General features: G+C 42.6%; 1 protein-coding gene across 1 annotated transcript in view; it reads right to left on the bottom strand.

Annotated features, from left to right (window-relative positions):
• Positions 1-23,578, bottom strand: part of LOC126470133 (alpha-1A adrenergic receptor-like) — an 80,015-nt gene that overhangs the window by 1,000 nt on the left and 55,437 nt on the right. The window contains exon 4 of the mRNA XM_050097786.1: positions 19,376-19,618. Coding sequence (XP_049953743.1) covers positions 19,376-19,618 — 243 coding nt within the window. The remainder of the gene's footprint in view (positions 1-19,375; positions 19,619-23,578) is intronic.

The raw sequence follows: 23,578 nt of genomic DNA, 5'->3' as shown, positions 1-23,578 counted from the left end.
CAGGTTCGAGTACTGCCTCGGGCATGGATGTGTGTGATGACCTTAGCTTAGTTAGGTTTAAGTAGTTCTAAGTTCTAGGGGACTGATGACCTCAGAAGTTAAGTCCCATAGTGCTCAGAGCCATTTGAACCACTATTGCTGGCCCTTGTTTTGATCAGAATCGAGGTAGAATCTTCCTACAGGTTGGTCAAGGACCTGAAGATGGCGTAGAAAAATGCTGAAACTGGTAGCCAAATAAAACAAGTTTGGAAACTAGACGGCTGAAAAGTGTTTAATTTGACGAGCTGTAACTGAGCTATGGTCTTAGGTTACTAAGCTGTCTTAAGGGTGAGTGAATGTCCCCTCATTCATGGGTTGACTGGTCTGTTGACCTATTCACTTGTATATGGGCGATGAGCTCACAACGCGGTTCACAGTTCAGGTGTTTCAGTTCCACCAGCGATCCTCTACCTCTTATGGTCCCGATACACACGCGGACTGATCCGCCGACCCACTTCCCAAGCAGGTCAGGTCAGGCCCGACCTGCTAGCCTGTGTAGCTTTGATGGGCTTATGGCCAGGTCTGTCGGCTGTACTGGTGAGGCCGGCCGCGGTGGTCTAGCGGTTCTAGGCGCTCAGTCCGGAGCCGCGCGACTGCTTCGGTCGCAGGTTCGAATCCTGCCTCGGGCATGGACGTGTGTGATGTCCTTAGGTTAGTTAGGTTTAAGTAGTTCTAAGTTCTAGGGGACTGATGACCATAGACGTTACGTCCCATAGTGCTCATTTGAACCATTTTTTTGTACTGGTGAGCCTTTATGTATTGTGCTGGCTGTTACAAGCCAAACAACACCTCATCAGTACAGCCAGATAGTCGCCGGTCTCCACATAACGCCAAACAAGTCGTTACTGTGGCTGTTGAGTGGGTCAATGAATCAGTCAGAATGTGAACGAATGCGTTTATACTGACTGCTACCAGCCAGCCTACACCGCGTCAGTACAGCCAGCTAGCGTGCATGAAGTGATCGCCGGCATCCACACACAATCATACAGTTTGTGGCTATGGTTAGTGAGTGGGTCGTCCGACCAGTCAGGCTCTGAATGGGTGCTGTAAGTGTCCCATGATGGTTGGCTTTTTCCAACACCTAATGGAAGTAAACTGCCAGGAAGTAGCACCTTCTAGAGAAATTTCAGTAAAGAGGGCCAAAAAATGCCAATGGAATTCTATTCCTAAGGGTGACTAGCTGAAATAGCTAAATAATTTCTTGGAATTATCTGGATGAGATATAGAGGAGTCGACTTGCAGGTGATTGAACCAGCAACTCGTTATCCATGTTGGGCAGAGTCGCTGTTTTGATGTACTCAACTGAAGTCAGGAGTTAGTGATCCTCTGTGATCAACGAAATTACTTTTCAAAAAGACACGAAAGTGAGTTACTGCGTGCAGCCGTGGAATTCTGTTAAGTCTTCTCCGATTTTCTAGGCCATTGTTGTCTTCCTGTGAACGAAGAGGTACCTTGTTTCAGAGATGGAGCCGTTAATTATCTCGAGAAAAGGTTCTCGAAACAAATACAACCCGGAAAGTTTTAGTTAACGCAAATGAATTCTATTTTTTTTCTGTGGAAATTTGAATGTCGTGTTTTTGATAGTGTTGTAACCTTTTGAATTTGAACTGTATTCCTACTAAGGTTTTGTGAATATTATCGTCGAGCCGTTTAGAGCCAAAATAAAGTGGTATATGAGCTGTTAGCGATGGACTACCTGATGAAAAGTGTCTATGCGCCTAGTAGATGACAGTAATATGAGCTGTCCACTCTTCGCTTTGTAACGGCTCAAACTCTGCTGGAGATACTTTCAGTAACGCGTCTCAATGTCTGAAGAAGTGAACTGGAGAGAAGTGATGTAAGTCCCTACTGTCAGGAGCGTAGTCGACGTACTAACTCAACCCAAAGACGTTGAGCTGGCTTCTGAAAGGGATTCTTGTCAAGCATGTCCATTTGGGGAACGATGTTGTCCACAAAATATTGGCATACAAACGCTGCTTTACGACAAGGTGCACAGTCATTCTTATAAAAGCAGTCACCACATTTGGACCGTTGCTCTGCTGTGAACATTATACAGTGCTCATAGTGTTTTCTTAAGTGCAATAGGATGACCACACACTCACCACGAAACATACCTCCATACCGTTACACAATCGCCCCCATACTTCACTGTTTTCACTACACATAATGACAGGTATCGTTCTCCGGGCAGACGCTACATTGAAACCCTTTCTTCGGATTCCCACAGTGTACAGCGCGCCTCATCACACCAAATTTCTCGTTTTCAGTAACCCACTGTCCAGAGGCGTCAGTCTTTACAACAATTCTAGTGTCGCTTTGCACTGACTAAAGAAATGTGTAGCTGCTCGACAATTGTACCCCACCCTTTTCAGTTCCAGACACACAGCGATTGTGCTATCTGGACTGGTGGTAGAATTTTGGATCTTACAAGTGATTCCTTCCACTGATTTCATGTGGTTTTTAACAACGACCCGTCGTATTGCCCGAACGTCCTTGTCCGTTAATACTTACACATGAAGTCGCCCTGGTGTTGATTTAGCTCCATTTGTTCTTTCCTGTTTCCGCATCATAATCACATTAACATTAGGCAGCTTTAAAACCACTGAAATGTCCCTGATGGAAATGCTACTTAGGTGACATCCAATGACTAGCCCACGCTCAGTATCACTGTGCTACCTGAGCAACCCAGTCTGATGTTATTGCTTCCCTACCGACAGCACAGCAGCCCCCGCCGCCTCCTTTTACACTTGCGAGTCTACCTTTTCTGTCTTCTAATGGTCAATCAGAAAAAAATGGTTCAAATGGCTCTGAGCACTATGGGACTCAACTGCTGAGGTTATTAGTCCCCTAGAACTTAGAACTAGTTAAACCTAACTAACCTAAGGACATCACAAACATCCATGCCCGAGGCAGGATTCGAACCTGCGACCGTAGCGGTCTTGCGGTTCCAGACTGCAGCGCCTTTAACCGCACGGCCACTTCGGCCGGCAATCAGTTAGAGCGTTGCACACTGATGTCCAAATACTTTTGATGAGATAGTGTATTTCAGTCCAGTGGTCAAATCCTAGAATCCTTCTGAAAGTAGTTTGGCTAGTATAGAGCATTAATTATTGATTATGGGGTAGTGAGAAGTTTAGCACTATCCTGGGGGCCAAAGAGAGGCTGTCGTCGACCCATATTTAACTGGTTAGATAGTATGCTAGTGCATAAAATGTATAAGGATCCTCCAAAAACGCTTAACATTAAATATGCTCATCAATAGATTGCGTAATTACTCTCGCCCGCCACATATCGCCAAAGAGTGCGTGGATTCAGGATGTCATCGTGAGCTTGACTTGGGCGACGCGAAAGAGCCTCCTAGGACAGACGAAATGAACCTTCTACTCTTAATGTTGAAAACTACATAAAAGTTTTCAAGCGAATATCGAAAGAAAATAAGATATTTGATAAGATTTTGAGGCCGTTCTTATCAACATACACAGGATAGCGTCTCGACACGTGCAGAAACACTTCCTGCAAAAACTTTGAGCAACGAGCACGTTCTTGCGTTTCTTTTTGCATCAATAGTTTACTTGAAAATTAAAAAACCGTTCTCGTTTATATGAATGACCTTTGGAAGCCACCTGTGCCTGGAATAGGCAATCGCGTACCGTTTACGGAAGAGGCACGTGCTAAGTTCACATAGAAGTAAAAGTATAGCACATTCCCTCGAATTCATTCGCCAGTTAGAGCTGCTTGGACAAGACAAGGGGGAGTAATGGATTCCATTATTACCATCATTTTTCGGTTGATTCACGAGTGAAAAGTTTCAGCGTTTTCTAATCAATGTGCTTCGTTCAGACAATGCGCCTCTGACGAAACTTTTAAAATAAAATCGTTTTATGTATGGATTAATTCCTTTAACGTTCTTCTGACTTGTCATATATGTGTGACCTAAAAGTAGCGATAGTCATGTATCTATTAATTTATGTAAAAGATTGTGCATGACTTCAGTTTCATTCAGCATTATCTATGTATTATTTGAGATTCTAAACGGATCAAAATATCGCTCTGTATGTCACAAGCAATGTGAATATATTCAGCGCTTGGTTTCGGAGTTCTTACTGTAGCTGTATTTGTAAATAAAATTACTGGCTTCAGGTATACCTGTTATGCAATCAACTGTTTTGTTTTTTCTTTTTTTTTATATACAAACACAAGAATATTTCAGCGTTTTCATGGCGTACTTAGTGGTTACTTTTATTCTGTTCTAAATTTTTTCCTGTGCCTTTATATATGATCCTCTAGGTCGTCAGGATGGTGTTATGGACCCATAGAGCATCTTTCAGCGCCAATAAAACATGACTATCAAGTTAGCATTTATTGATTACGATTTACAGTTCAGTGTCTTTTTGTCAGCTTCAGCTGCTGCCTCATGCCATCGTCTTGGTGGAGACCACTAACACCTAGGCTGAGAGAGTTGACAGAATCGCTACCTAAGCAATTTCGTTGAAGTCTTGTGGGCTGCTTTCTGCCAGTCTGTGGGCGAAGTCGTAGCGTGAGAGTGTGCCCCGTTGCTGTTAGAGCGCACTGAAGTCCGCTCTAGAAGATGACGATTACCTGTGATGACCCATTGGGACGTGCCACAGTGTCGGAAATCGTCCAGTTGTCTGATTCTGACTCCACCAGACATGTAGGCTCTGGCATCCAGAAGTGCCTGCTGTGATGATCAGGAGCAGAGGCACCTTATAGCCCACTCACCCGGTAGTGATGATGATGCTAGTGCGATAAGCACCCGAGATGTACTTATGTTGAAAGACCTTCAGTCGCCCTATTAGCGATGTCATAGGCAGGTCGTGGTTACTTGCATTTTGTCATCTCAGAAAGGGAAAGTAGCGTGTTCTCAAGAAGTGCTCCAACATTTAATACATTGATGTCACTGCACTGTAATAATCATCGAATCGAGTGCTTCACTATTAACACTATCGATCCAAATGACCAACTGAATCCAGAGCTAGAGACTGTGATATTTGTGGAGATGGGCAGAAGGTAACAATATAAGGGTCTATTCGTTATGACCGAAGAGGTGACCCAGACGTGTAACCAATGGCACCCCATATCATCACGAAGGGTGAAACGCCAGTATGGCGATGACGAATACACGCTTCCAATGTGCCTTCACCGCGATGTCGCCAAACACGGATGCGACCATCACGATGCTGTAAACAGAACCTGGGTTCATCCGAAAAAAGGCGTTTTGCCATTCGTGCACCCAGGTTCGTCGTTGAGTACACCATCGCAGGCGCTCCTGTCTGTGATGCAGCGTCATGGGTAACCGCAACCATGGTCTCCGAGCTGATAGTCCATGCTGCTGCAAACGTCGTCCAACTGTTCGTGCAAATGGTTGTTGTCTTGCAAACGCCCCCATCTTTGACTGAGGGATCAAGACGTGGCTGCACGATCAGTTACAGCCATGCGGATAAGATGCCTGTCATCTCGACTGTTAGTTATACGAGGCCGTTGGGATCCAGCACGGCGTTCCGTATTACCCTCCTGAAGCCACCGATTCCATATTCTGCTAACAGTCATTGGATCTCGACCAACGCTAGCAGCAATGTCGCGATACAATAAACCGCAATCGCGATAAGCTACAATCCGACCTCTATCAAAGTCGGAAACGTGATGGTCCGCATTTCTCCTTCTTACACGACGCATCACAACAACGTTTCACCACGCAAGGCCGGTCAACTGCTGTTTGTGTATGAAACATCGGTTGGATACTTTCCTCATGTCAGCACGCTGTAGGTGTCGCCACCGGAGCCAACCTTGTGTGAATGCTCTGAAAAGCTAATCATTTGCGTATCACAACATCTTGTTGCTGTCGGTTAAATTTCGCGTCTGTAGCACGGCATCTTCGTGGTGTTGTGATTTTAATTTCCAGTAGTGTAGATTATGGGGAGAATACGGGGAGTATTGTGTTGTCAGTAGAAAAGTGACGACAGCAGAATGGGTCAGTCAGCTGAGCATGTCGACTTCGAGTGTGGACTATTCGATGGCTGTCATCTGAGGAACAAACCCATCGAAGTCATTTCAACACCCCCAAAGCTGGCCAAGTCGTCTCTTCGTGACATGATTGCGGAATGGGAAAGGGAAGGAACATCCAGAGCTAAGACAGACCAGACGGACCTAATGTACTGACGGGCAGGAACCGCCGAGTATTATGAAAGGTTGCTGCAAAAATTCAAATGAAATTAGCGTAAGGAATCACTCGTGAGTATCAAAGTGCTACCAGCAGTCCATCTAGCACAATAACTGGCCTTAGGAAACCTAAAAGGAATTGCATACAGTCATCAAACAGCTCCTCATAGGCCACATATTTCAGTAGCCAATGAGCCGGCCGCTGTGGCCGCGCGGTTCTAGGCGCTTCAGTCTGGAACCGCGCTACCGCTACGGTCGCAGGTTCGAATCCTGCCTCGGGCATGGATGTGTGTGCTGTCCTTAGGTTAGCTAGGTTTAAGTAGTTCTAAGTTCTAGGGGACTGATGGCCTCCGATGTTAGGTCGTATAGTGCTCATAACCATTTGAACCGTTTGTAGTCAATGCTAAGCAGTGCTGTAGTTGGCGATGCAACTGAACAGTGAAACTATTTGGAGCGCTTAAGAAACCGCTTAATGTGTAAGAACAGTGAAATATTTTAGAGCATTATGCCTGCATGCAGGAGGACAACAGTTCGGAGATGTTGATTATATTGGCATGATAATGCACCCTGTCATAAAGCATCACCCGTGAGGCAATGGTTTGAGGATAATAACATTCCTGAAACAGAATGACCTGTCCAGAGCCCGTACTTGAACCAACAGGAACATCTTTGGGAAAAATTAGAACATCGACGTCGTTTCAGACTCCACTGTCCAACATCGCTCCTACTCTGGCCTTGGATATTGAGGAAGAATGGGCTGCCATTCGCAGTTCAAGCAAATTGGTGAAAATAGCACACACGCCATCTTAACATCCATTAATAGATGTCCAGATAATTTTCGACACATGGTGTACATGAGCAAGCGATAACGTAAGCATTTCGTGTAAGTAAATGCTGTTGAGAGAGTGTTGCTAGTAGACTCTGTCCTCCAAGTAGATGGTGACCCAGACGCGTCACCTGCGACAAAGACAGAGCAATCTGGCGCTGCCATCAAATGCACGGTGTTCACGTAGGAAGCACTGCTCAAGTGTTGCACATAAAAATCAATGCACGGTTGACAGGTTCTGATCGCAGCACACGCTGTGTCCATTTGCAGGTGGCGTCAATTGTTGAACCATTTGGCAATTCAGACTAGTGAATCAGTATCGTCTGTTAAAAGATCTGTAGACAAACTCGAACTAAAACCTTACAAGGTAACGGTAGCACATAGTCTGATCAAGACAGATGCTGTCGCTAGACGTCATTAATACAACACACTGTTGAAATCCATCCATGATGGAAACGTTGCTCTTAACATGCTGTTTTTTCTGATGGAGCGTGATTGCGTGTACCAAGCTCACAAAAAATGCTCTTAGGTCAGTTGCTATCATCAAAAGCATCTCGTATTACGCCAGCAGGTACATTCGTGTTATACGCTCTTGCATTGTAATGCATTAAATAACTGCTGGTCTATTTTTTAATTCATAGTTTTGTTCCAAAGTGTTGCTGTATATTATTCACATATATATCAAAAGTTATGGTTTACTAGAAAAAGATGTCCAACATTTCATTTCTAAAAGCGCACAACAGTTCTGTTTCAACAACATTCAAAGGCTCTTTATGTAACTGATAATGGTTTTCAGAATTCCAACGTCAACTATTCTTCGAGTTAAAAATTACCTGAACAATCTGCGTTTTGAGTAAATAGCCATCTAACTAGCTGAATTTTGTACCATGTTCAACAGTATCTGAACAATCTGAATTTTTCAACATGTTCAAAAGTATCTGAACGATCTGAATTTCGTGCCATGTCAAAATATATTTGATCATTTATAAAAATATGTAAAGATACTGATAATATTTGTATAACTTGTAATCTAACTTGCATGCAAGGCAGCACTTGTCAATGAACTTATCTGGATCTCTGTACCACACTTACTTTAAGACACACTGGGGCCCCCAAGTTAATTACTTCCACTTCCAAACGGTCTGTATTATTTATCAAAATGTATAAGCATGCATTCGCATTCACACAGACGCGCGCACACACCACACACACACACACACACACACACACACACACACACACACACTCCAATGGTTATGCCAAGGGTCACAATGTTAATTCCATGTCTAAAATATGTGTCAAAATTCATGACTAAAACATGATGTGAAATCTCAAATTATATGCAATTTCCATGAATAAATTGTTCTATTGGAGTACAAAACATATGTCGCTAAAAATAATGTGCTAAGTGGACAGCTGACACATTATTTTAGACCTAACTGAGAATCTGCACAAAAACGAACCTGATCAAATGTGTAACGGTACGAAACACACGTTGCTTAAAATGTTTCTGAACAGGCAAGCGGTGAATAGGAAGTCTGAATTACTGTTCTATCACTGTTAGCCAATGGAAGAGTGCAATTAAAACATAAGTTACATTTGACAACTGAAACATGATTGCTACCAAACTAAGTGCCATAACACTATATCATTGCCTGTAATATTGGTAAAAACAGATAATGTTATTGGCATTACGATCTAAGGCCTACTTGGGTCTATGTGGTACATAGATCACACTTTGTCCAATTGGCATTTTTAAAGTTTTTCGGTGATGTTTCACCGCACCAAGCACCATTTTAGAAAGGAATAAGAAAATGCATGCTGTTATACACTAGAAAAATATAATCTTTGTTACTGACTGGCTGATACAAATTTTTAGTACCTTTTGGTATTGGACATTCCTATAGCACCATGTTTATCCATTTATGTTACATTTTTGCGACACTTCAACACAACAAATTGTACTAAAAAAATTACTATGAAATTTGGTGAAATGTTTAATCCATTACATCACTTGAACTACGTATTTCATAACACAAAACGATAGTTTGTGATGCTCCAAACATGAAATGGAAATTGTAAAATGATCAAAGACAAAGATGGGCAAGATTCCACACAAGGAGAAAAATTCGAGCTTTGTACTAAAGTAAACAGCGTTATTTCCACATCTCAATTGCGCATGTTATTCGTCAAAAACTCGCCTCAGTTTCTATACCACAGATATCGAAGCTAGCCAAACATTATGGTGACCCCCACGCTATGTATTAACTTCATTATACAAAATGTTTCTCTTCTTCTTCTGATAATGATAATGTATACTGTCACACAGCGGAAACTACACGAAACTTCGATGAAATTACATACTGGCCATTAGTAATACAGGTTAGTATAGGTAAGAAATAAGGTCAACGAACAATTTCACCTATGTTTCCAAGACATCCAAATATTATAGGGACACCCTGCTAGACAATTAACTTCATATTTAAGTACAAAATGTTTTTACATGTTTCGTGTTCCATTGATACAGCTAACTTACGCTATTGCATGGTGGAGACTGCATGACGCTTTGCCCCAAACATCAACATTGTTGCAGATCATTCCATCAAACTGCATGTTACAGCATTATTGTAACAAATCGCCCCATACATCATCATTGGGTATCTCAAATAGTATTCCAATACGATATGCTGACAATGTATATGCACCATAACCTCACAGTAGATATTATCTACAGGATCTTAACCCTTTGAAGTCTAAGATTTTATACACATGGCTCTCCGGACTGAGGTACTTCGGGATTGTTGAGATACATCGGCTTTTGAAATAAAAAAAACTAATGAATTGCAATTTTGTTATCAACTCATTTTATTGTATTTGATTGCTTAATTAGTAATACATGGAAACGTAACTTTTTGTTGAGGTAAGGTTTCAACAGAGAAGTTATAACAGCGCCAGGTCACAAGTATCTTCAGTTCTGTTCCTCTTCCTGTATACATTATCATTATAACGTCTAAAATGAATCTAGTTTCAAGATTACACAATATAAACAATTTCATTCCAAATCTGTGCCCTTTGATTGGTATATATTATATGAAATCAAGTCTACTTTTCCCAGAATTACAGACTTGGCAATGCAGAAATCTCTGACTGGATTTAGATTTGAATTGAATTTCACTGTCAACAAATTCACAATATATTTTACAAAGCCTATTCGCCTTCTCAGAGTCTCCCAAAACGCCTACATCAATAAAATGTAACATTGTAAGACGTATCAGAAGTCTGTACCTATAACATTACTTTCGAAAAATGGGGTTTCAGCCAGTGGGTCTAGCCACCAGTATGCAGACTGCTAAAAACTGATACCTCTCGTCTGCACTTGTAACTGTCCACTGGATTCCTCTGGAAGGTCCTTGACATCGTTCATTCACTAGTTTATAAAAGTGTTAGTTTCACTGGCAACATACACCACCAATTGCCTGCCCAGTAGAAGCTCAAAATATTCACTTTCACTAGGTTCCTCTCTTAGTCCATAATAAGGATTCACTTCGTTAGGAAAAGCGCAATTCTGAAGTGTAGATACGTCTTGTGTCAGCTATCTGTACTCACTTTTCCGGAAGTTTTCCATCTTTCTCGGCTGCGAAGGTCCCCTCCGTGAATAATTTCAACGTCACTCGATCAATCTTCACCTTCTCTTGGTAATACCTTGCAGTCTTCGTGTTCTTCGAAATCACTACTAGTTTTTGCAGCTGAGTCTTCATTTAGCAGTATTTCTCTAATGTGATCGTCACTCAAACCTTTTGAACACATCATTCTCCCCAAACACAAGTGCAAGTATCGAATTTAGTTCGCAACGATCCAGTGTAATCGTATGCAAGGGCTCCTGAAAATGCAAGTAGATCCAGATGTTCGCAACAAATTTCAGCACCATTCAGTCACAGAAGAGGGCAATCGTACCGATTCTGCAGGAGTTACACATGACAGGAAAGCAAATACGTATCCACACGTTCCTAGGCAGACGCGACAATATGGCCGCCGCCGTGCCGGTCTGATTGCCGTCCATAAAAATTTACAACCGTTTTCTACTAACATAGGCTGACAGTGTATGTAGCATACCCCGACAGTGAGTGTCAGCGACTGGATCACAAATGGTATCCCAAGCATCAAACAGAATTGTAATAAATTGTCTCATACATTACCACTGCTACATGTAATTGTCATAGATTGCCCCTTGCATGACTGACTGAGCCAGCTGAGAACTGTTCCCACATGTTGCGACTTGTTCCAACAAGACAAAGCGATTAGCGTGAATTGCTAACATAACTATGTCTGGATTACTTACCATACTATTTGTTAAATATTTACTGTAGAAAAAAATTGATAGCCTGCGCTTCCAATTCTGTAAATATGCATGTATGTATTTTCTCTGTACAATCATGTATTCTACGCAAACAAGTGATCTTGATGGCTAAACAGACTACAAACTCTAGAGGCCAAAAGAAACAAACAAACGATATTCAGCCAGTTGAGATTTTCCAGCGCCAGCAGGACTTGTTCAAGTGTTCCAACACGCAAAACGCTTAGTCAGCCTCTTTTCTGTCGTACACATGCGGTCCCTCTCCCTCCTTGCTAAATGCATGTAGAATTTTATTTTGCAGCAATGTGTAACAACAGTAATGTATGGGGCTATTAGTTATAATTTCGTGTAACAAAGGTAATCTGTAGAACAAATCGTTACCATTTTTTTGGTGGGGTAATATTTTACAACCGATAACTGACACCCATTGCCAGATTAGGACACATAAACTATCAGCCTCTGGTGTAGTATACAGTTATAAGTTCCAGTAACTGACGCCCGTATCAAGTTATGTTACGTATACACTGTTAGCTTCTGGTGTTAAAATCCAAATTTGAATCTAGTAACTTACATCCACTGGCAATGTACACTACGATTTTGCTGTAATACATCGATTTGTGAGTTATCTGTTACAATTTTTCTATAACAGAGGAAATCTCATTGATAATTTATGCGCAATAAGCTATAAGTTATACGAGGAGCACTGTCATGCGTACTTTCTAATGGTATACAGAATTGAGTGGATACCAGTCGAGGCCGCCTTGCTAAAAATCGGTTACTTCAAGGACAGTTCCGAGCCAGAAACCTTGTAGCGTGCATTCTACTGACCCCAATCTACCGCCAACTGCGACCTCTGTGGTGTCTAGGGAGAGCTCATTGGAGGGCAGGGTGGAGATTTGTTGCATTTTCTGGTGAAAGCCGGTTCTGCCTCGGTGCAAATGGTATCCGTGTATTGCTTAGAAGGAGGCCAGTTGAGGACCTGCACCCAACCTGTCTGCCTGCTAGACACACTGGACCTACACCTGCAGTTGTGGTCTGGGGTGCGACTTCGTATGACAGCAGGAGCACTCTCGTGCTTATCCCACGCTCCCTAACTACACAATTGTCAGTCAATCTGGTAATACTTTCCTTTCTAGGTAGTAAAGCCTAGTGGCCACCCTTACAGTATTAAATTTATTTGCCGGCCGCGGTGGCCGAGCGGTTCTAGGCGCTTCAGTCCGGAACCGCGCTGCTGCTGCGGTCGCAGGCTCGAATCCTGCCTCGGGCATGGATGTGTGTGATGTACTTAGGTTAGTTAAGATTAAGTAGTTCTAAGTCTAGGGGACTGATGACTTCAGATGTTAAGTCCCATAGTGCTTAGAGCCATTTGAACTCTTTTTTAATTTATTTACGTCTTATTCGTGACTTGTAATAGGGCTTTAGCTAAATGGCACATCAATTGTGTAGCACTTGTTTCCAAGGACGTTCGTAAGTCCTGCAGCAGGTCGAGGAGCGGGTCAGAGATAATGCGGCTCTCGGAGCGTGCCGCTGGCTCCCTGGTACCGGCTCCTGCGCTGCGTGAGAAACTGTGCTCGCGTCGTAAATGGAACGCCTTGTATTTTCTGTCTCTTTCTGGGTGTTACGTGCCCCATGCCTGCTAAGCTATGTGAACTCTACTGTACTGAAGTTGCGGGCAGCCCATCCAAGGCCAAATGTAAGGTGAAAACTAAATGCCTAATCTGATGATCTCACTGTAGCGACGCTGTTAGTCAGTAGCCAAACCATCTCTCAAAGCTATCAGGTAAAAAAATTAAAAAGAAATTATAAAAAAACAGCAAGAATACCGGTGTTACTATGCAATAATGTTGGAACTGAATTAACAACACCAGGTTCTACCGATTTAGCATTCTCTAGATGTATTCACCTGTTTTGTAAACCATATACAGTTATGCTTCACGAACGTAAACCCGGTATACAAAGAACACCACTTTGTAAACTATGTTATTCAAATTTTGTATTTCTTAGAGCTGGTGACATTTGTGAAAAACTATGTTCTCGTGCATAAAACCTTCACACTACAGGAATTCAACAGGCATCTAGAAGTTTCACCAAAAAAAAGCTTTAGCAGTGTTTCCGATATATTCCACACATCTTCCCTGGTACAAATATAAGATTCCAGCACGGTGTAACGCCAGGAGTAATGTAAAGCCTCCAATTTCTAGTGGAAATACCAGGTTTAGTGAAAAAGCGATGTACGGACAATCTACAGCTACGTGTACATGGATACTCTGCAATTCACATTAAAGTGCCTGGCAGAAGGTTCATCGAACCACCTTCACAATTCTCTATTATTCCAATCTCGTGTAGCGCGCGGAAAGAACGAATGCCTATATCTTTCCGTACGAGCTCTGATTTCCCTTATTTTATCATGGTGATCGTTTCTCCCTCCGTAGATCGGTATCAACAAAATATTTTCGCATTCTGAGGATAAAATTGGTGATTTGAATTCCGTGAGAAAATTCCGCCGCACCGAAAAACGCTTTTCTTTTAATGATGTCCACCCTAAATCCTGTATCATTTCAATAACACTCTCTTCCCTATTTCGCAATAATACAAAACGTGCTTCCCTTCTTTTAGCTTTTTCTATGTAATCCGCCAATTCTATCTATTAAGGATGCCACACCACGCAGCAGCATTCGAAATGGAGGACAGACAAGCGTAGTGTAGGCAGTCTCCTTAGTAGACCTGTTACATTTTCTAGGTGTCCTGCCAATAAAAGCTGTCATTGGTTAGCCTTCCCCACAACATTTTTTTATGTCCTCCTTCCAATTTAAGTTGTTCGTAATTGTAATTCCTCATTATTTAGTTGCATTTACTGCATTTAGATTTGATTTATTTATCGTGTAACCGAAGTTTAAAGGATTCCTTTTAGCACTCATGTGGATGACCTCAAACTACTCGTTATTTATGGCAAATTGCCAATTTTCGCACCATACAGATATATTTTCTAAATCGTCTTGCAATTTTTTGGATCTTCTGATGATTTTATTAGTCTATAAACGACAGCGTCATCCGCAAACAACCTAAGACGGCTGCTCAGATAGTCTCCCAAATCGTTTATAGAGATAAGAAACAGCAAAGGGCCTATAACACTACCTTGGGGAACGCCAGAAATCACTTCTTTTTTACTCGATGACATTCCGTCAATTACTGCGAACTGTGACCTCTCTGACAGGAAATCGCGAATCCATTCACATAACTGAGACGATATTCCATAAGCACACAGTTTCACCACAAGCCGCTTGTGTGGTACAGTGTCAAAAGCCTGTTTTCTAAATCCATGTTGACTGTGTGTCAATAGACCGTTTCCTTCGAGGTGATTCACAACGTTCGAACACTATATATGTTCCAAAAAAACGGTTGTATATGATTGTCAAGTATGGAGCTAATGCATCAGCATACTCTGAAGGAAACCTAATTGGTATACAGTCTGGACCAGAAGACTTGCACAGAGAGTGCACATTGGCTTCCTTCCCATTCTTGGCGGCCATGTCGCTAAGGGGCCTTATAATGCGCCCACCGTTGGAGCTCCCAACTATCAATAATACCACCCTCTGTGATTGTCCGGATCTTGCACGCTGAGAGATTTCCTCTGAAACAGCATAGGCGACGGCGTCTGGCTCAGCGTCAGTGTCAGCCACAGAGAGTACCTGGAAGCTGTCTGTCAGACTAACCGGGCAAGCCTTACGTGCGGCCCCCGAGGAAGTCTTTCGCCGCCTGCTACGCCCCAGGGCCACCTCCCACTCGACCACAGTAAGGGGTCAACCTCAGTGAGGACCGATCGGAGGACTCGGACGTGCTGGACGTCTGATGGATCCCCACGACCGGCCCACAACGGTGGTGCCCATCCACTGCAGCCTCAAGCTGTGTAACCAAAGCCATCACAGTCAGGAGCTGAGTGCGAAGTGTTACCAACTCGGCTCGCACCCGCACACAAAAATCACAGTTCCTATCCGTACTAAAGACCGTGGAAAACTAAACCACCCAAATAAACGGACTATTAGCACATGCTGCGGAACTCTACTGTAGACACTGACGAAAATACAGGAACTGTGCTAATAAATTAGGCCACGCGGAGTAGCCGCGCGGTATGAGGCGCCATGTCACGAACCACGCGGCCCCTCCCGCCGAAGGTTCGAGTCCTCCCTCGGGCATGAGTGTGTGTGTTGTCCTTAGCGTATGATAGTTTAAGTAGTTTATAAGTCTAGGGACCGATGACCTCAGTAGTTTGCTCCCTTAGCAATTCACACACATTTAAATATTTTTAATAAATTAGATTAATACATAGAGATTCAGAAACCTAACTACCGAAGCACTCAGATGGAACTAAATAATTCACCCCTGATTAGGAACTTGTAATACGTAACAAAATCAGTTTACTTTCCATTGCAAAGGAAAATGCGAGAACTGTGTCCATCAGATATTAAATTAACACCCAGAAACACAAGAAACTAAACTATTAAAGCACACAGATATTATAAAATTCGCTCCTGGTTAGGAACTCTTAAAACTCACAAAATCGGCTACTTCCCTGTCGCTACGTCTGTCTCGGCCGGCTGTTGCTGCCTGACTCCGGCTGGCAATCACAATATTCTAACCATTGCAATTTACGAAACTCTTGAAATTTGTGAGACGTCGTTTTAAAAGTACAAACTGGTGTCTATTATGTGCAAGAGTGCGATAAAAACGTGTTCGATCGACTGTTATTCATTAGGTAACTACAAAACATACGTATTTTTTTAATTATAAGTTCTGTCATACAAGAATAGCTGGTCGTCACCTATGCACATTCAATTTATTCACCAGGATCAGTTAAGAGAAGGGAAAATGTTATCATTACGTGTTCAATAACAGACAAGAGATGAAATCATTCCAACATTTATTCATATGAATAACAAGCACACTAGTCGTATTCACTGAATTCCAATTATCATACCCTACAAACATGTAATATAAGAAAACACCTGCTACAGTAATTCAATCCAATCACTCTATGTGGGATAGGAGGAACCAGATAATGAAAGGATCGTTACATGCCGAAATCCCTAATTAACCTACGGAGAAGCGACTGATTTTATTGTACTGCGTGGGTGACGGGAATGCACAAGGAAAACGATGGTACACTAAATTCACAAGTTTGTCTAGAAAACTGCATGCATGCCCTCCACGTGGCTGTACTCCCAAAGGAACGCACATTAAACCTCGCCAGTTTTACTCGCGAATGACCGGGACTAACAGTGCAGCAGTATTGAAACAAAGTTGACTAGCAAAACGAGCACAGTAGGGCCCTAAACGATCAGCCACGCGTGTTGATTGACAAAGTAGTCTTGGTAAAGTCTGAGGAATTACAAACGGAAATTGACATGTGTAATATTAGACAGGTAGCTAATCAAATTTAAGAAGAAAACACTGCAGCGATGTATTTAACGCCATGAGAAACATGAAACGGTCTTTGGTACCACGAGCAAACAGTCACAAAAGGTAGTTGGCTTAACCATGAAAACTGCCCTTGAAAACTATCGGAAAGTATGGAGCGACATTATTTAAGCACTGTAAGAACCTGTTTTAAAAAAGGACCCATCTAACCACAAGCAGGCAGAACCACAAAGCGACATTGACTGTTTTAATTAACCAAAAATTGTGAAACACTTGAAATAAAATAATGCACTATTTAAACAAACTGAATTCAGAAAAGCTTAGAAAATATTTCCTAGGTATCCTCAACAGTTTAACATACCTGGAACCCAGTGGTCACTCTCAGCAGAAAAATCTTACCCAAGCAGTCTTGCTCTCACCAACCCGGATCCCAACGGAAACTGCAAAACATGTGACGCAGTACCAGATTATGCAAGTAAAGCCTCTTGCCTTCTCTAGCGTGCTATCTCCATTACTGTACACAGAGCCAAAGATATCGAGTATACGTTCTTTGCAAATCAGGGAGATTATTAAAGTCGCCAGCTGATTGCTATAACCACTGTTACAGTTAAATGAAAAAAAGGGACCGGATAAACATTCTGACAACCTATAGGTGTTAGTCAGGTTTTTCATTATTTCTTATATTTTGCTCTCTTCAATCAGTGGAATGTTTAATATCTGAAACAGGTCGGCTTAGAATTCCGCTGATACGTTTCAGACTACTCTGCAAAGCTAAAGGTTTTTTTTTTTTTTTTTTTGCTGTATTTAAAATAAATGACAGCTTTTGGTTGTGCGTTAGGATAAGCTATTCAGCAGGCAACTGTTTGTTGCATGACATGGTGTGAGGAAGGGAGAGCGGGCGAGGTAGGCTGCATATGGCCGACATATACTGATGTAAAGCAAAAATGGGAACGATTAGAGCTGGAAAGAGGAGTTCACGATGGGTTTTTCTGGAAAAAACTATTGGTTTGAAAAAGATGACGCTAGAAGCATGTTCTACCCCATCGCTAAAATTAGTGACATGCAGATCGATCTCAGCAACAACTGATGTGGTAGTACTGTGTTTTAGCTACTTCTGCCTAGGATGATGGTAGTAGCTCTATCTTGAACAATTAATTCATTTCGTTCCAATTAAAGGCTATAATAACTTCTCTATCATTTGTCTGGAACTTCATACGACGTACTCTATCACAATATAACTGGTTGACATTGATAACGTGAAGATATTTAATCAAGCACATAACAATTTTAAGATATACATAGTAACATATATACAGTAACTTAATCCTAAGTTATCACACATGCGTGTTACAGTATTTTATTTTATCAATTAAGATCTATTGGATTTGACGACATTTGACACATTGTTCATTCACAAACTCATATTAGAAGTTTTATGTCTCTTTGTACAACTGTAACGGGATAATTCTACACTTCAGCTACTGTGATTAACCTGTGATGGTAGGAATATGAGTATGGATGTCTATTTGTCTGCGTACCAGAACTCCTAATTCCCTGTGTCAAATGATACTGCTTTGGACACATTGACCTTCTGTTAACTGCGGGTGCTATGGTAGTGCTTCCTGCAGAGGTTGTCGTTTGACTAACGGAAGTTGGCTGTGATTAGCTTGATAACTGTTAATTCTTTTGTTGCAAGGTTCAGTTCGGTGAAAGCTTTATGAAGATTAAGAGGCGAACCTTTATGAAGATTAAGAGGCGAACCTTTATGAAGATTAAGAGGCGTTTAAAGTCTTTACCACAACTACAGTTTTATTATTAATTAATACAGAATGAGATAATCATGATCACCAATGTATCGTGTGCAGTAAAAGTAGCTTAGATATACTAGTCCGGCTACCTGAGATTGTGATACATTCGATCACTAAGCTAAAGAGTTAATTTCCTTCACAAGAACGCAAATGCAATTTAAATAGGCATATTACGTTATCGAACTGTATTTTCGAGTTTAGCCTTGAGCCTGGGCCGTCTGTATTTTATCTGCAATCAGCTATCTGCATATGTGAATCCATAATTTTAAGCTTTTCATTCATTCCTAACTTTATGAGAGAAATTGCTGGATGTAGGTTCCGCCTTTTATGTAAAACACTGTTTTTCCTTGTTACCCAAACAAAAAATGCGCGGCCTATGTCCAGTAAGTTTAACTGCAAACACGGAAAAAAAATATAAGAGCAGCAAATCCAAGAGACGAATATTTATGAGAGAACATGTTTTCCTTTCCTCCTGACTGCATGTAGTTCTGATATTTCTAGCGCTTCTCTGTCCTAAGTAACTTATTTTATTCAATTGCCTTTGGCACCGCCAACACCAATTGTCTGACGCTGTCAGCTGCAAAAAATAACAAGGAATGCTGTGGAACCAATAAACCTACGACAGGTTACATATATCATACCACTGTGAGATCCACCTATGCTTTCATGATGTGGCTCTTACACGAGACACCACTAATAACTTTGAACTCCAAGTCCCTAAATGCAGTGGAAATATTCAAATAGGTCGGTCCTCACCGAGATGGCGCAGAGCGAGAGTATGGAGGCGGTGCAGCAGAGGACGTCCAAGGCGGTCCACGTGGTGCAGAGGGCGGCGCCCAGCGGCCAGGCACCCCAGAGCTCCCTGGCGGCAGACAGCGGCAGCACGGCGGTGCCCAGCAGGAGGTCAGCCACGGCCAGGTTAGCAACGAGCGCGTGGGTCGGCAGCCGCAGCGTGGGCGACCTCGCCACCGCACACACCACCAGCAGGTTGCCGCCCACCTAGCAGGGTCCACACCAGTGCGCAGCGTCAGAGTCGCCCTTAACCACTGAACTTAGTCACTGAAAGTATAAGTACAGTAATCAACAGCGTTAAGGGGAGGTTTATTATCCTTTGGTTCAAAAATCGATTTTTTTTAAAACTGCATCTTTGGATCCATAGAAGTGTTTAGAATCCACCCCTGAAACGGTTTTTCCGAATATGGAAAGAAAATGATTGTTGTCCGCGGTTGAACAAAAAAAAAAAAAAAAAAAAATGCACCTACCTGAAGTCGGCCTTTTTCACGCACCGGATTTTTTCGGGAATTTCAACTTTGTAGCAGCGAAAAACTAATCTGTGTGCTTGACCATGACTAAAACTGATAAAGTGATCAAGGAGCTTAGGACGTACTACAGGTTGTCAATCCGATGGCATTCCAGTTCCGTGGAACAGACGGAGAAGGCAATTTGGGCAACGTATTTCCACAAGTGTTCGATGGATGACCACCTACAACACCAAAACTGTCCGGTTGGGAAACTAGTCGGTGCAAGTGGTGCATTGCAGAGGCTACCAGACATCTGGACGAATATCAACACGACCAGCCGCTCTCCAAAGAAGTTCAAAAAGTGATTCATCCGATCTACGAGACCCTTTCAGAGGACGAGTTATTGTACCGGTGCATGGGAGGAAACACACAAAATTCAAATGAAAGTTTGAACGTGTGTATCTGGAAGTTACCCCCAAGCACTTGCATTCTGGTGCGAAGACTTGGAGACTGCGACTTTCCTGGCAGTGAGCAGTTTCAGCGAAGGGTATTCAGCAATTCTGAAGACCATGACAACGATGGATGTCACCCTGGGACTCAATTCGATGCAGTTCGCCAAGCATTCGGACGACCACCGGATTCAAGCGGCCGAAATCCGCTTGTCACCGGCCGTACGACGGCTCTGGAGCAGCGCAGGATGTCCCAGATCGAGCAGAATGCCCTCTATGAGGAAGAGGAAGGACTCGTTTATGGAACCGGAATAGCACATTGAAAGTAAGTTGCATAATATTGCATTTATATGTAGTCAAAACTTCAAAAGAGTTTTTTCGAAATGACTTTTTTTTATCGCGCGGGATTGTAACTTCAAATCTACTGAACCGATTGGCAAGATTCTTCGTTTGCGACGAAGCTAATTAAATTGTCTAGGAGGTGTACCACTTTCATTCCGATCCATCAACTATCAATATTTTTACTTGGCTGACGAAGTCGAAAAATCGATGAAAAAACTATTTTTTTTAAATGGCCACATTTTGTTTCCTATGGTCCAAACAACTTAAGCGAGGTAAAACTCCTAAAGAATCTTACATCTTTCGCTAACGTCATCCCACTTTTGATTTCAGACGAGCCGGCTGACCTGTGACACACCGCGCGTGCAGGTCTACATCAAAATTTTGTTTCGTTCCGACGGCACTTCCGCCTTTGCTCTTCGACATTTCCGGTCGAAAAAATTCCAGTTTGTAGAGGAAATATAAATAAACATTTTGACCAAATTTGACATTGATATCTACAACTCAGCCCGAGAAATGAATTCTTAAAGAACATTCTTTTTTCGGGTGGAAGATAGTAAAATTTCCCTTAACATGATTCCAGTACTGTAAAGTTTAATAAGTTTGAATGAAACTATTTTATTTAGTACTCTAGTAATAGATGTTATAAAAGATCATTCTCACGTTTCTAAGTAATGGAGTGGCGAAACAAATACGTCCAATAACAACTACCAAACCCACTCCACCTATTCTGTCTAATGTAAAACGAAATCGTCAGATGTTAAACCGTAATTAATTGCTCCCATTTGTCCTATAGATACCCTCTGCCATCCAAAAATCTCCTTTCACCAGGGCCGGCCAAATGCTGCGCACTGTGCAGAAGTGCGCAGGTACGCACGTCTCAGCCAGCGCGCAAAGCGGAACAGCGACATTTGTGACTCGACACGTTATACCAAATGAACGGCGACGTTTCTGCTTCCTTGTTTACATGTTACCAGTATGACCGAAAGACACCCAGTCTCTTTTTCCTCTGGCGACTGTAGCCTTATGTGAGACGTACTGCCGGCCGGAGTGGCCGTGCGGTTCTAGGCGCTACAGTCTGGAGCCGAGCGACCGCTACGGTCGCAGGTTCGAATCCTGCCTCGGGCATGGATGTGTGTGATGTCCTTAGGTTAGTTAGGTTTAATTAGTTCTAAGTTCTAGGCGACTGATAACCACAGAAGTTGAGTCTCATAGTGCTCAGAGCCATTTGAACCATTTGAGACGTACTGAGAAATGACGAGTATTGCAAAAAAAGCAAATAAAGGGAGATCTGTGTTATCAATCTTTGAAACACGACTGGGGAGTGCAATTCTCCTTCACAGCAGTAGGTGAAAACTCAGTTTTTGCTGTGCCGCAGAATAATAGACGACCAGTGCAGGTTCACGATTGCAAGACACTACAACTGATTTCATAGAGAAGAGTGTACTATACTGAATAGCGGAGAATGACGCTCGAAATTAAGTGCGCTTACGAAAATGGATGAGGCGCATCAACAGGATTTTAATGTAAGTCATAATAATTGACACCTCTTGAACTGAAACTTCCTGGCTGATTAAAACTGTTTGCCGGACCTAGACTCGAACTCGGGACCTTTGCCTTCGCAAGTGCTCTACCATCTGAGCTACCCAAGCACGACTCACGCCCCGTCCTCACAGATTTACTCCTGCCAGTATCTCGTCTCCTACCTTCCAAACTTTACAGAAGCTCTCCTGCGAACCTTGCAGAACTAGCACTGCTGAAAGAAAGGATATTGCGGAGACATGGCTTAGCCACTGCATCGGGGATACTTCGAGAATGAGATTTTCACTCTGCAGTGGAGTGTGCGCTGATATGAAAGTTCCTGGCAGATTAAAACTGTGTGCCGGACCGAGACTCGAACTCGGGACCTTTGCCTTTCTTTCAGGAGTGCTAGTTCTGCAAGGTTCGCAGAAGAGTTTCTGTAAAGTCTGGAAGGTAGGAGACGATATATTGACAGAAGTAAATCTGTGAGGACGGGGCGTGAGTCGTGCTTGGGTAGCTCAGATGGAGGGTTAACAGCCTTCTGTAATAAAAAAAGAAACTGAGTTCATCGATCATCAACGAACTTAAACGGATGTCTTACGACGTCCACCCCAAGCAGATGCAACGAACGTAAACGAACAAAATGACATTTTAAAAAAAAATGGTAGAGCACTTGCCCGCGAAAGGCAAAGGTCCCGAGTTCGAGTCTCGGTCCGGCACACAGTTTTAATCTGCCAGGAAGTTTCATATCAGCGCACACTGCGCTGCAAAGCGAAAATCTGATTCTGGAAACCTGTTGAACTGTTCGTTTCTTGTGTTACATTTGTTTCTGTTTTACTGTAAAGTGTACTGTTTTCAATTTTCCAGAATGTGAGTCACAGCACATTCGCACTGCGAGCAAGTTTCAAAATTGCATTAAGAAGATGTAAAAGACTGTCCCACTGATACTGTAGAACTTTTGTGTCCCACGAACGTGAGCAGGTTTCGAGCAATCGGCCTTTCCAAACAAACAGTGACACGACCTGTAAGCATTGTGGCCGGCGACGTGCGCAGCCAGTTAATAAATAAGGCTAAGGTGTTTGTTGCTTTCTCTGTTGCGTTGGATGAAGCAACATACCTTACAGATACAGCTCAGGTAGTGGTATACATAAGAGGTGTCGATAACGCTCTGCGTGTAGCAGAAGATGTTCTGGACTTAGTGCCTTTGAAAGGGACTACGACAGGTGTAACTTACTCCAAGGTGTCGAACAAGAGATTGATGTTATAAGTATGGATTGGAATCGGTTAATCCCAGTGACCACGGAAGGGTCACCGGCAGTGCGAGGCCATCAGAAGACTCATATCACTGATGCGCAAAAAGCTGGGACTTGCAGAGAGACATTGCATAGAATTCACTGCATTCTACATCG

This window comes from Schistocerca serialis, chromosome 1 (assembly GCF_023864345.2).
Source record: "Schistocerca serialis cubense isolate TAMUIC-IGC-003099 chromosome 1, iqSchSeri2.2, whole genome shotgun sequence".
NCBI lineage: Eukaryota > Metazoa > Arthropoda > Insecta > Orthoptera > Acrididae > Schistocerca > Schistocerca serialis.
This window is presented reverse-complemented; position numbering and strand designations above follow the sequence as displayed.